At 39.6% G+C, this 14,572-nt stretch overlaps 1 protein-coding gene and 1 long non-coding RNA gene across 6 annotated transcripts in view; one reads left to right on the top strand and one right to left on the bottom strand.

The window, feature by feature from the left end:
- The window catches only part of LOC143667991 (uncharacterized), a 172,573-nt gene that overhangs the window by 145,167 nt on the left and 12,834 nt on the right, over positions 1-14,572 (top strand). The gene's annotated exons all lie outside the window — the stretch shown is intronic.
- The window catches only part of PDE5A (phosphodiesterase 5A), a 153,719-nt gene continuing 148,217 nt past the window's right edge, over positions 9,071-14,572 (bottom strand). For 3 of the 4 annotated variants that reach the window (XM_077142428.1, XM_077142431.1, XM_077142430.1), the window contains exon 21: positions 9,072-13,782. In XM_077142428.1, the coding sequence (XP_076998543.1) occupies positions 13,645-13,782 (138 nt within the window). In that variant the 3' untranslated portion in view covers positions 9,072-13,644. Of the gene's footprint in view, positions 13,783-14,572 lie in introns of all 4 variants that reach the window. The other variant, XM_077142429.1, reaches the window with a different exon arrangement.

Genomic DNA, 14,572 nt, shown 5'->3' with positions numbered 1-14,572 from the left:
GTGGTAGAAGTGTATGAAGATTCTCTCTCAGGGCTGCATAATTAGGATGCATGCTTGCGGGCCAAAAAAATGGTCTGCATGATGTGGGGATGGATGTCTACAGCACACTTCCCATTTCTCTGTGAGGGGCTAACCACAGAGGAAGTTCCGACATGATCCTTCTGTCAGAGACCATTGATTAGTCCATCTTCCTGCCATGACAGTACAGTCGCGAGGGGAGCATGAGTTTTGGGGTCAGACCTGAGTTCATGTTCTAGCAATGCTGCTTACAAGCTGTGCGACTTTGAATAAGTAACCTAACTTTCTCTCCCTTGTTTTCCTATCTGAAAAATGGCAATAAAATCGAATCTTTGAGGAAGCTGCCATGAGGCTGCAATGAGTTGATGGAGGGAAAGACTCTGGCACAGAGTAACTGCTCAATCAGTACATGCTTGTTTCCTTCCCTCCATTCTGCTAGAAGGCCTTTCTGCAATACAGAGACTTGTCCTCTGCTAAGTCTTTATAGAAAAGGCCTCTTAACATATGGAATCACTTGCTAGTCATGTCCAGGACACAGGCCTTGCACAGCTCTTGGGGGCTCAGGGCAGCAGGATGTTTTGCTGCAGCTGTGGCAGGTTGTCCATGGGGCCTCTTTGCCTACTGAGTTGGAACAACCTTAGCATTTGCAGTGGACCCCAGGTGTTAGCGGATAAGCTCCAAACTAGAGCAGTAAGGAAGGCCCAGGGCAGAGCTAGAGACCAACCATACCCTGGATTTTGGCCTCTGATGAAAGCACCACTAACCTCACCTTATCTGCTAAATCTCCTTGGAAATGGTTACTCTCTGTAATAGACTTGGAATAGACTGGTTCTGCTCAGAGATGTTTTCCCAAGAACCCCTTTCAAAGGTGAGCTATTCCCCTGGTTCTGATAATAAAAGGTGATAATCAGATATTTGGACTGGTGGTTGGAAGGTTTCTTTGCCCTCCCAAATTACTCCTGGATGTTATCCAAAACATCATGACAAATTTAGATTACAAACCAGAACAAACCTTTACCCTCTACTCTCAGATCCTAGGAACAATTTGGCAAATTACCAGTAAGCAGTATCTGTAACAGATAAAATGACAGCTCCCCTTTGCCCTTCCTAACCTATAACATGCCACATCCAATTTGTCTCAGGTACAACATGGGCGGATTTGATTTCATAAATTAAGTATCGTCCAGGAACATGATTTATGAGAAGGAGGAATACTGAAAATGGGACTAACCCTTCAAGGTCCTGCCTAAGTAATTGTGGAGAATACAGAAGGAGAAACCCTGGAAATGATCTTCATCTTCTTTATTCGGCAGGCGTTTAGCCTTTGTTGGTGCTCAGTCTGAAACCCCTCGAGTTTCTACTTTTCTGTTCTCACTATAGATGGAATATGTTATACTTTTTGTGGAGATGAAAATCCAAATAATTAGAGAGAGAACAAATTTGGTGATGAGTTTGCTGTTCAAACTTCTAGCGGTCTCTAAAATGTTACTTCACTCATTGCTTACCTGTTTAATCTTGGGATTGTAAGCAGTTGGAAGAAAAGAGCAATGTCTTAGATCAGTGGTTCTTAAACTTCAGCATGCCTCAGAAGAAGGAAAATTAAACACTCCCTTTGGGATTTTCACCCCACCCTCAATAGGTCTGGCATGGGGCCTGAGAATTTGCATGATTCACTGATAATGTGGATGCTGATGCTGCTGGAAGAAACTACACTTTGAAACTTTCTGTCTCACATAATATAAAGGCCTGACCACTTGGAACCCTTAGAGAGTGGAACTATTTTCTAGTGCAAAGTATTCTAGACTGGATGTAGGAAGACATTGGTTCAAGTGGCAACTATGCAAGTTACAAATGGTGAAACAGTTGAGGCGCTGAGACTCAGTTTCATTATCTGAAAGTCAGGAATGCAACTAATACTTATATCACAGGGTTGCTATTAAGATAATCTCAGTTTATATATGTGAAAGAACTTGGTAAGTGGCAAAACCCAATCTGAGTTAAATGAATTCTCTGTCTGCTTTCAATAGCTAAGTTTTAGTCACTAAAGAACAAAAGCTTATTTTAACCTCCAGATCAGAAATCTTTTGTCATTACCCTCATCATTGCCATATTAATAATGATAATAGAAGTACTTCTACTACTTTCATTACTGGGAACTTAATACATTTTGTTTATACCTCTTAAAAACTTGATAAAGTCTATTTTATTAAACATGTATTTTTTTGCTAGCCCAAAGGGAGTGTACTGGATAGAATTTAAATTTTTCTTGAGCCTCAGGTCAGAGCAGTCCCTAGGGTGTACAATTTATTTAAAAACATATTATAAAGTTCAAGACCCCATGGGAGGGGTGATGATTGAGGTAGATGGAATGTCCCCCAGAAATATCCATATCCGAATCCTTGAAGCCCGTGAATATGTTTCCTTACATGACTAAAGGGACTCTGCAGGTGTGATTAGGTTAAAGATTTGAGATATTAGATTATCTGGATGGATTCAGTGTAATCACAAGGGTCTCTGTTAGAGGGAGGTGGAGTGTCAGAGGCAGAGAAGGAGGTGTGATGACAGAAGCAGGTGTCAGGGAGGTGGGGATGGGGTTGAGAGAGAGAGAGGGACGAGCCTCTGCCTGGGCAGAATTCAAGGTGGGACCCTGAAGGTGATTTCTCCTTCCAAGGAAAGAGAAAGAGGGAATGGCAGTGTTTAACATCCCCAACTACTCCGATCAAGAGCCTGACATATCTCAGGGAAACTGCTTTCTCTCTGGGGACCCAACAGTGAATGCTCTTCCAATGGTTGGTCAGTGGTGGCATCTCAGCTTAGGAAGAAAAACATCCTGGTAATTTGATGTCTGGTTCTGCAAGGGACAATCCATGAAAGCGGGGGGGGGGGGGGGGCAGGGGGGCGGGGAGTCAAGTATCTAAAAGCCCCAAACCCAACACCCTCTATGGCTAGAAATACCCAGAGACATAGGGGATTGGTATGCACACAAAGTGAGGACTAAGGAAAAGTAAATTACTTTTAACTTACTCTCCCTCTCAAGAGGGAGAGATCGAAGATGCTACACTGCTGGCTTTGAAGAAAGAGGAAGGGGCCACCAGCCAAAAAATGCAAGCAGCCTCTAGAAGCTGGAAAAGATGAAGAAGGGCATTCTCCCCCAGGCCTATTAGAAGGAATGCAACCTTGCCAAAACATTTTAGACTTTTGATCTCTTGTTAGCTAATAAATCTGTCTTGTATAAACCCACTACGTTTGTGGCAGTTAGTTACAGCAGCTATAGGAAACTACAGCAGTGATTTACCAAAGAAAATTTAGAATGATGGGCAGAGAAAAGGTATTCATGCATTTTAAAAAATTGTCCAATCAGAGCAGGTGAAAGTCAACCGATCTGTGACGGAAATGTCCAGTAACCTTCTCTTCGTGTTCAGGTCTGAGAATCATCTGCTGTGTTCTCTGTGGTCATAGTTTCCTATCTCCCATCGAGAGAAAAAGTTGCCATGCTGTTATTACAATGCTGTGATTCTTTGAAACCTGTTTATGAGAATACTACAGATCTTCTTGCCTCTGCAGTTCCCTGCTGGACACTATTCAATGTCAATTAAATCATTACTCATGACATTGCTTTATCCACTGCACTGCCTGGGAATATTGGCTCCCAGGGAGTCAAAGCTTGTTCTTGGGCTTTGTTGACAAATCCAAGTCTCACACAGAATAGGAAGAAGAAAAACGTGAAGGGCAGTTAGTTTGCTTTCCAATTATGTTAAATTTTCTGTTCATAATCTTCAAACATAAAACATGGAACAACACATCCTGCAACCATGTCTTTTCTTGAACTCTTTCGCTTTAATCCCTGCACATTTCCTAGAACCTGATCACTTACAATGTTGACCACACCATTACCTTCCACACACCGCTCCCAGCAGGAAGGAGAGGTGAGTGAGCACGCTTCCATTATTTTATTTTATTTTTTTAAATACCAGAAAACACCAAACAAATGCAAACATTCCTATTTTGATCATTCCGTTCCACGTATATAATCAATAATTCACAATATCTTCACATAGTTGCATTTTCATTATCATGATCATTTCTTGGAAAATTTGCATCTATTCAGAAAAAGAAATTAAACAAAAACAGAAAAAAGATGTATGCATACCATATCCCTTACCCCTCCTTTCATTGATCACTAGCATTTCAAAATAATAATTTATTTTTATTCCATATGTTCTACTCATCTTTTGACAAAGTAGATAAAAGGAGCATCAGACACAAGGTTTTCACAATCACACAGTCACACTGTGAAAGCTATATCATTATACAATCAACTTCAAGAAGCATGGCTACTGGAACACAGCTCTACATTTTCAGGCGGTTCCCTCCAGTCTCTCTATTACATCTTGAATAACAAGGTGATATCTACTTCATGCGTAAGAATAACCTCCAGGATAACCTCTCGACTCTGTTTGGAATCTCTCAGCCATTGACACTTTGTCTCATTTCACTCTTCCTGTGTTTGGTCGAGAAGGTTCTCTCAATCCCTTGATGCTGGGTCTCAGCTCATTCTAGGGTTTTTCTCAATCCTTTGATGCCAAGTCTCAGCTCATTTCAGGATTTCTGTCCCATGACACCCCTGGGAGTCATGTCCCACGTTGACAGGGGGAGGGTGGTGAGTTTGCTTGTTGTGTTGGCTGGAGAGAGAGGGGCCACATCTGAGCAACAAAAGAGGTTCTCTTGGGGGTGACTCTTAGGCCTAATTTTAAGTAGACTTGACCTATCCTTTGTGGGGTTAACTTTCACATGAACAAACCTCAAGACTGGGTGGGGGCTCAGCCTTTAGCTTTGGTTGTCCACACTGCTTGTGAGAATATCAAGAATTCAACTTGGGGAAGTTGAATTTTCCCCCGTTTTCACCATTCCCTGAAGGGGACTTTGCAAATACTTTTTTATTCACTGTTCAACTCACTCTGGGATTTATCGGGGCACCAGTCTGGAGAAACCAACAAAATCTCATGTCCTACTCAAGTTTCCACGTACTTATGGTGTTCAATTAAGCTGTCTACATAAGTTATATTAGGAAATGCACTAGTCAAAATACAAATTTTGTACCAAATAAACATTTTTTTGCTTTAGTCTCACACATAAATTGAAATTTTAAAATATTAATTACTATCTATTTTCAGCACCCTGCAGTAATGACATTCCTTTGTTCTTCCTCATGCAAAAACATTCTTAAAATTTGTACATTTAGTCACTATCATTATACAAGCTAGGCATTCCTAGATTATACCATCTCAGTCTCTATCGTCTATCTTTCTTTCTGATTTCATTTAGCACACTTTCATTTGCACTACGAAGTCTGTCCCTCGAACAGGCCTGGGAAAACCTAGAGTTGGTGCATTGATCAGAGGCAGGAGAGGACAGTGATCAGAAAGCTCAGTGGTATTTCAGAGTGATGGTCTACAGAGCCCTCAGGAGATGGACATGGCCGCTCCTACGAGGCACCGGCTAGAGTGGAGCTTTGTGGATGGGATGGGTGAGGATGGAGTTTGGAGAGCATGTTAGATGGCATGGTTGGGAAAATGGATTTGTTAATACTCTGCCTCAAACTCTTCCCTAAGACAGACCCTGGAACAGCCCATAGACCCAGACACATGTAAGCTAGGATTTTTTACTTGCACTGGATCAGGGTACGAAGATCAGGAAAAGAAATAAATCCCCCAGTGTTTACTGCTTTTCATTAGATTAACTTCACCCATTTAAGGGACGTGGTCTAATGGCTGTCACCTGCCAATTAAGTACCTCACGGGGTTGTGTCCAGGGAGGAATGAGTGGCCGAGAATATTCTTTTGGGGAGGTGCTTCCATATAGAAACAAGAGTGACTAATCAATGCTTTCCCTTGGTAGCCTTAATCAAATAAATCTATTATCTGACTATTTTTGGGATCTGATCCTACAGTTTGTTCACTGTAAATTGTTTCCTCATATGTTTTACAATTTTGACTTTGTCTTAAATGGTGCAATTTCTGTGGAAATTTGATGGACCTGTTTGAGGGTGTGTACTTTCAAAGCCGAGAGGTTTTGCCTTTGCTTTCACCTGGTGTCCAGGGGACATCCCTAGCCTGTGTGTACAGCTTAACTTGGCTGGGCTTGTATCATATTCTAACCTCAAAGCTATGTGAGTGGAGGGTGGGCGAATGACAAATGTATTTTTTGTTTTGTTTTTTGACAAGCCTGGATTAAGACAGACATCCTTCCTTCATGGTTCCCTGGTCTCTGAATTGATTTTTCCCCTTTTCTATCTGTTCTTTGAAGGCCTAATGCTTCACAGGTTCTTTACTTATCTGAGGGTGGGATTGGACATTCCCCAAATGCTTCACAGGGTCTCAAGGCCATGTTTCCTGCTTGTGTGGGGATTAAATCCACACAAAGATATGATAGAGATCTGCACATCTCTCCAGGTCTGACCAAGCATCAGCTCACATGTTTAACTGCTTGAGCTGTAATGATCTTTATTTTGGCCTCTGAGCATTTCCCTTACTATAATTAAGAGCTCAAACATACATTTAAAGGACACTTGCTTTATTTGATCCCACATTTGTAAATAATTAAATAAGTAGTGACAAATTTCCAAATTCTCCAGCCTACTAAAATGGATTTCCACACTTTTTATTTCTTCTTCCTTTTCACTCGGCTAAACTAGATGTCACATCCTTAAGGAAGTGCTTGTGCCTCTGAAGTGTGCCTCAGTGCACAGATATAATTGTCTATTTGCCCTCTGATCTAGAAGCTCTGAGACATGTCCGTTTAGCTTTACCTCAGCTTGACACTTAGCAGAGACTCAACTACTTCTAAGTGAATGAATGACTTCTCTTTATAGCTTATTTTTAAATATGTCTCATTTTCACAAGATTGTTGGCCTCCAATCTTTAAGGATTTTCCTTGTCTCCCAGCAATAAGGTAAAATTCCCCTAAAGGTCATGCTACAAATGGTTATCAGTTTAACAAAAGCCTGCCAACTTATTTTTCACAGAAAACAAAGTTTTTCCTAAATATATTTTATTAGCCTTGTTTTTTATATTAAATTTTAGCTTTTATCCAACCAAGAATTTTGAAAAATGCTGCATTGATTTTTCTATTGACCTTCACAGGAATTACCTTCTCTTTTCTTTATAAAAAATTCAATTTGCTTCAAGGGAGAAAGCATGGAAATCTATTCTTTCAGTCAATATTGTTGAGTACCTTCAAAGTACAAGAATTGCAGAGATGCTTGTAGCTTGGGAGGGTTGTGTAAGTCAGGTAGGTATTTTTAGGAAGAACTGAACATGTCTGCAGGCCTAGAAGGTGGAGCCAGAATAGAAAATGAGAACCAGAAGTTTTAAGAAGCAGAAGGAATAATGCTGGGGTACAGTGCTTGCCTTCATTTCTCAGGGAGTGTATAACTTATTTTAATAGATTCAGTGGCACCACTCTAGTGGTTACTTCTATTGGCTTTTTTTCTTTTTTGAGAGACAGAGAAGTTGTAGTTGAAGTGTAACTGTTAAGATGTCTTATGCCTTTCCTTCTTACCTCTCCCTTTTAGTTAAGGCAGAACAGTGAGACCAGACAATTCCTGACTTTTCAGAGAGGTGATAGGTAAAAGGGAAGCTTGTTTGGGGTATTTGCTGGATTTACATCATATAAAGCCTAAAAGAATTCCTTTTGGGTAGAGGGATACAGCGCTATTAGGTGAAATTTTGAGATATGGCTAAAAGCAATTAATACAGGATATTTTAAAGTTGAAAGTTATGACAATCCACATTGGTTGTTCTCTTTTTCTTTGCGATGCAAACTTGCCTCTCAGACTCCAGTTTATAAAGAGGAATCCTAGAAATGTGCCCTTGGAGTTGTCAGGTGAACTAAAAGCCAACTTTGTTCCTGTGGCTACTTCCTTAAGTGTCACATGTTTCTCTCTCTCTCTTTCTCTCTCTCACACACACACACACACACACACACACACCAAGGGAAAAAGCCTGAGACAGAAATCACGCATGCTATTTAATTGGTTAGCTTTCTTTTGATTTTGATTCCATTACTATCTCCTGCAGATTTTTATTTTGACAATGGTTTGTGAACAGGAAACATATAATTGCTGTTTTTCTGCTGAGGGTGAATATAGTTCAACATCATAGAGAATATTCGCCCCAAGTTCAGTGTTTTTGTTAATGTCATGTACCTTAAGAATAAAAAAAGATCATATTCTGACACTTGCATACATCAAATACAGGAATCTCTGCTAAGAGGGCAAGAATAGCTAATGGCAAGAATACAGATTCAAGGACAGTGCCAAATGCTTTCCTTTTCTACAGGAAGGGGTGAGGTTTCTGCGAAAGCAACACAATGTCTGAGAGACTTCAGATGACCAACTGTTTGTTTTGTGGGGAAAAATCTTGAAAATTGTCACTGGACAAAGGTCGTAAGCAACTCTTTAAAAACCCCCAGAAGGTTACTTTTTTGTCCCCTTTTTTTTAAACCTTAAATTCCCTATTGATTTTTCCCCATTTTTTTTAGTTAATAAAAATCTTTTAAAAAGGAGTTTTATTCGTTGTTAATGCACAGGAAGGATTACTTTTTAAAATACAACTGAAACTCTGGCGCACTCTTGTGGTCACAAAATCTAAAATAATGTTTTAAATGAGCTTTTTATTTTTTATTTTTTTCTGCTTTTAGCTTTGGGAACTAGGCAGAGCTTGGATATTCTGCCCCACACAAAGAGGGTTGGCTAAGGACAAAACTAAACCATAGAATCAGAAACTCTACATTTGATTAGCCTCTCCCTCCAGACTAGTAGCACTGAGACAGGTGTGTCCGGGATTCTGTGAAGGAACTAGGCATACCAGATGAACCAAATCAAGGAATGTCAGCCATAAAACAAACAAACAAAAAACAAACCCAACCCAAACTTGCTATGTGAGGGGTATCTTGTCCCTAATGTGTCTATGTAAGGTGAAAATATTATAGCCCATTTGACCCAGTAAAAATGGATTTGGAACCTTTTAAACTTAACATTTAAAAAAAGAACTGAGTGGACTGAACACCTGCTTAGAAACTGCAGCTCTGGGCGCAGCCAGTTCCTGCCCCCGACAAGGACTGACCCCGAGCCCCAGCCTCTCATGCAGCCGGTAATAATCAGTCTCCAGAGTTGTTACCGACCCAAAATGAGAAAATATATTGAAAATGTTGCCCCCAAATCAATAGCAAATGATGCTAATACAAGGAAGACAATTACTGAGTTATATAAGGTGAAGGAAAAGATTTTATTAATCACTTTTTTCTTTAGCTGATAGGACCATAGCTTGGCTCGATTAAAGTCTCTTAAACTAGTGGACCCACTTTTTTCTGCCCCAAGTTCAAAATCCCGTAATAATCACACAATGCCCGCAGTTAATTGATCATCCTTTAAAAAAATTTTTTTTTTATTTTTACAAAGCAGGGCAAAATGAGGAAATAACTGACAAGAGTCTGCACAACGGAAAACCAACCTGACCACCTCATGACTTTGCAGAGACCACAGGGGGATAAATGTTCCTTTAAAGTGACTTGGTCAGAGAAGAGTCCTCTGAAATGGTTCTTATAGTGAAAAGAGGAGGAAAGAAAGGAAATTAACATCCACAATTATTTAAAATGACTCAAAAGCAAAACAAAATATACATAGTAACTCCTTTATCCTAGTACAAAAATAGTGCTAAAAACTATATATTTGTTCAAATATATTGAAAAGGTATAAGAATACAAATAGATATTAACAGTGGCTAGTGGTGATTCGCAAGGTTTTGTTTTTTCTTAAACGGTAATAGAAATTTATATTTTAAACTATTTACATTGCTTTCAACAACATTCATTAAGATACGGTTACACAGGCTTTTTGATCAGTATACAGACGGGCAGGGTGTGCCTTAATACTTTCTTCCTTGCTCCCCAGGAGAGCAGAAGGGGTCCAAAACTGTGCAAAACTCAATAGCATGAGAGAATGCCGCATAATCTCTCCCTGCCTGGCACAGAGAGACACCACGTATGTGGAGGAAGAGTGACTCCTGATGTAGGTGTACTTTAAGCCGCCAACAGGTTAAGTGATTCATTCTTGAAAGAATGACAGGATATTCACTGACAGATTTTTCATAACTTCCTGGTAAAGGCAGCCCTCAGAAAACTGTATAACAGATTTTGTAGATGAAAAAGAAAGTGATATAAAGAGCCCTATACTTTCACGTTAAACCGCAGGCGTAGACTGGGGCTCCCTGCAGTCACTGCTCTCTCTCTCTCTCTCCAGGGCTGAGAAAGTGCCTAACGGGGTAGGGACTCAATAACTGGCCTGATTAATGCCTCCTGTTAAGGAATTAAACTGTGCTTCCTTATCTTAACTACAGTTGTTCACAAGACAGGATAGCATTGAGGTCTTTTTCCTCCTCTCATTTCAAATCAATCTTGTAAGACAAAACAAAATAGAACAAAATACCCAGAATTGCTTGTGATGGCTTGTTAATTTTAAGGAGTACAATCTGGTGAAAAACACAGGAAAATTGAAAATCAAAGCTGAGCAGGTCTAACATTTGTGCTCTATGCTGAAAATAAAGGCACTTCACTGCTAGGCAAGACTGTATTTGTGACAAAAGTTTCCTCGCAAAATCCAATATTTTCAATATATGTCTATAACCGTTGTTATCTCCAATACGCTCATTGAAGGAAAGTACTCTTCATAATTAAGAAATCGGCGGTGACCACATCATGTCCTGGGCTGTCCTCTGAGGCAAGGCGCTCAAAGAGCTCTAAGGCTCAGGCTCAGGAGGATTCTGTATGCGAAGCTGAGTAAATGGACTATTTTCTCAGTCTTGGAAATTCACTTAAGAAATGACCCGTAGGATCCGATCACCTGGTCTCAAGCCCAGAGATGGTCTCCAGGGCCGGCTAGAGTTGCCCAGGAGCTGCCTTCAGTGACTTCACCTTAAGTCAAAGGCTCAGACCACACATAACTCCTTTACAGCACAACTTGTTCAGGCACCAGAGGTTAAGTGACTTACATAAAGTCACACACAAGTGTGACTGGTAAAGGTCAATCCTCGGAAGGTTATAAAACCAGACAGTTTTACAGACATCCTTGAACCAGTCAGTAAAATACTGGGGACTGTTATTGGCTGAAATTCGAAATGAAATGATATCACATTACTTAGCTGTAACTAAAATAACAAAACACAGTCACAAAATACAAAAAGCCAGCGTTGTTTTCTATCTAGAACAAGAAAAATTTCTTACTAGTTATGGGTAATATAGATATAGTTTGGGGTGAAGGAGGACTGTATATATTTTTCCTAGCTTGAGAAAATATTGGAAAGGAAAAATTCACAGAAGAGTAAAAACTTCGATTTGTGCCTGTAAACCAGATATTAATCCATGTATAGAATGACTTTTCCTAAATCATGGATTAATATCCAATAATAAGATGAAATCCATAGGTGTGAGACTGCCCAATTTCTTTTAATGTCTAAACTAGTAAAGTAAAATAAATCTTTATCCAAAGGCAAATGAAACACTCTCTAACCTAAATATATCTTCCTGCTTGTTAAAATGATACACACATACTCAACCCGTGTCTTTACAAAAGCTCTGGGTGTGTATCTGAGGGGCTTAAAGCACCTATTAAAGTACATGATTGCAGATTTTAGCATAACTTCTAAATCAGAATATGTGTGATAAAGATAGTTATTAAATATCGTTATTCTTTATAACAACTTTTCTATACTAGAAATTATGTATGCATGCATTGGTGCTGGCCAGTATGTAGACACAACTATTATTTTAGTGACATACACACCAATGCCACCAAGAGGTGGCCTGACAGAAGTCACCTGTTTGACATACAATAAGAATAAAAAAAAATCCTAAAAACAGAAGTATTATAATGACAACACATTCAACATTAACAGCTGACGGCCTCCTAGAGTAGCTTTTTTCTACTACCTAGTAACGGCAGTACAATTTATTTTGTGGTTTTTCCTTGAATGGCAAAAGATTAAAGCCACATTATGTCATGATAAACATACACACAGTCCGGAACTCAGAATTTTAAAAACTTAAAGAACATATTGAACATTAGGCAAAGTTCATGGAAATAGGGTTTACATGGAAAAAAATGTGTTTTAGGGAAAGGTCCTTGAGAGTGCTGTATTACCATATCCCCAAGAAATTTCTAACCAAATAAGTGATAGAAACTCAGATGAAATATTTTGTGGGGGGGAGGGGAGACAAGTCTGACAAATATCTTTCTTCCTACGTTCCCTAAATCTAAACTTTCCTGCACATTCAGAATAGATTTTCCTTTCTTGAACCAGCTGCTCAAATCATTCACTGTACTTCTCATATTAAATAAGGTATTTAGGGGCACACACGTACAATGGGAATCCACTCAGGGCTCACGTTCCACAGGAAATATTATAATGCATATAATAAAAGCTACGGAAGTGTCACCAACTACAAGCTTGGGGCCAGTGCTCAGGATTTCCTCCCAAATAGCTGTGACTCTGGGCCGACTCATCCTATAACCCAAAACGTGGCAGTTTCTCAATTACAAACCTCAATGCTGCTAAGTTTTACGCAGGCTTAAGGTTTCTCACTTAACTGCTTTCTCAAAGTCATTTTTTAACCCAGCATTGGCGATTGGTTTTTGCTGTTCTTATTGTTAAAACTTTTCTCCATACTTTGCTTGACAAAGAAAAATAAGGTGATTCAATTGTAATCTTCCATCTGCAGCCACACCTCGCTTCAGGTCAGTGCTCCAATGATCACTTTTCCACTCATTTTCCAGTTGAGACCAAAGCTGTTGACTTATGGTTCCATAAGGAGGTGGAAGATGAGAAAGTCATTTCAAAAAGAAAGTTCGCTATTCAGACTGCTCACTGACTCCGAGAAGGGTCTTCCGCCAGAACATTTCTCTTCATGAGATCACATATCTGTGGTGGGACTGGCTCTTCTCCTCAATCGCCCTGCTTTGCGTGAGATGAGCTGCACTGAAGGGAGAAAAGTTTTCCCCTGCCTGTTCTCCTTAAAAAACAGCAAACTAATTAAATGATATCTTTTCTTTATAATGCTGCCTCATAGTACTTCTGGTTGATTTCAATGTTTTAACTTTTTTTGGTTAAGATAATACATTGTTGACAAATCGCTTCATTTCCCTTTAATACCTATGTCACAGAATAACATTTAATTTGCTCCTAGCCTAGTTTTGAAAAAAAGAGAAAGATGCCAAACATTTCTGAAAGACTGGTAATTCAGAAAACACAAGAAAACAATTATTGAAAATCTCCAAGCAAAAAACATTCTCAGTGCAAGAATGCCACTTGCACTTTGCAGTGTGCAAAATCTCACAAACATCACTCTTATAAATGTGCTAGGATGATATAGGTTTAGTGGCATAAAACCAATACACAGAAAACATGTAATAGTCCCTTAAAAACATTTCGTGCTATGCTATCGAGAGTTGTGCAAAAGGAAAAAATACAGCAGTGGCAAAGTGAATACCAGATTCGTGAGTGTTGAACGAAAGTAGGCCTACTGCAGAATACATTGTCTCTGTAAACATCAGCTCTGCATGAACTAGGCCATTCAGTTCCGCTTGGCCTGGCTGCTTTCCCCATTAATCAGCATCTTCTCCTGCTGCTCTGCAAGAGCCTGCCATTTCTGCCTGTTCTTTCTGCAGCCATCTAGCAAAGGGAAGCAGTCCTCTGATACATGGGTCAGTGCCTAAGGAAAAAAAAGGAAGCAAACAACTAGAGGGAAGCCAGGAAATACAGCCCTCTCCCACAGGCGTGCCACAAAGGGCCACCTCCCATGCTCGTTTCATCAGCAGATCCACTGCTGGGGCTTTCACAAGCTGTGTGAATGCATAAGCAGGTCACTGACGAACAATTCTTTATATGCTATATAGAGGGATACATGCTGGGAGAGAGCACACACACTAAGATGACATTATTGAGCTATGGAAACAGCTGTGTGAGGAATCCACCTCGGAGGAAGAACAGTGTATTTTGCTTCTGTGTGGTACAGAGAATTCTCCCTAAGTATGATTGCACTGGAAACTGCTTAGTTTTTGTGCTTTTCCACTGAATAGTTTTGTACAATGTACTTAAACTGCTTTTTTACCAAGGACTATAATAAGTACTAATTTATAATTCTATGTGGCATTATTATTTTCCAACTGTACTGTCAGGAGTATTTAGCTACCAGAATGTTCACTGCAGATTTTTTAGTCACAGAAATAGTCAAAATGGCTTAAAAACCGAAGAACAGGGCTATTATGTGTTACTGTTTTGTAGCCATTAAAATACTGTCAGAGAGATTCACGTGATACAGAAAGATGCACATGACATATTATAGATGGTGAAAAGCAATTTTTTTAAGTGAAAGATGTATGAATATGCCATGAAAGATACACACTAGCATGTTCATCAGTTATCTCTGGCTAGAGGGATTAGAAGTGATTTTATTCTTCCTTTTTGCTTCCCTGTATTCTCATATTTTTCTAATAAATAAT

This window comes from Tamandua tetradactyla, chromosome 24, assembly GCF_023851605.1.
Source record: "Tamandua tetradactyla isolate mTamTet1 chromosome 24, mTamTet1.pri, whole genome shotgun sequence".
NCBI classification, from domain to species: Eukaryota; Metazoa; Chordata; class Mammalia; order Pilosa; family Myrmecophagidae; genus Tamandua; species Tamandua tetradactyla.
Note: the sequence above shows the minus strand (reverse complement) of the source record. Positions and strands in the feature narration are given on the sequence as shown.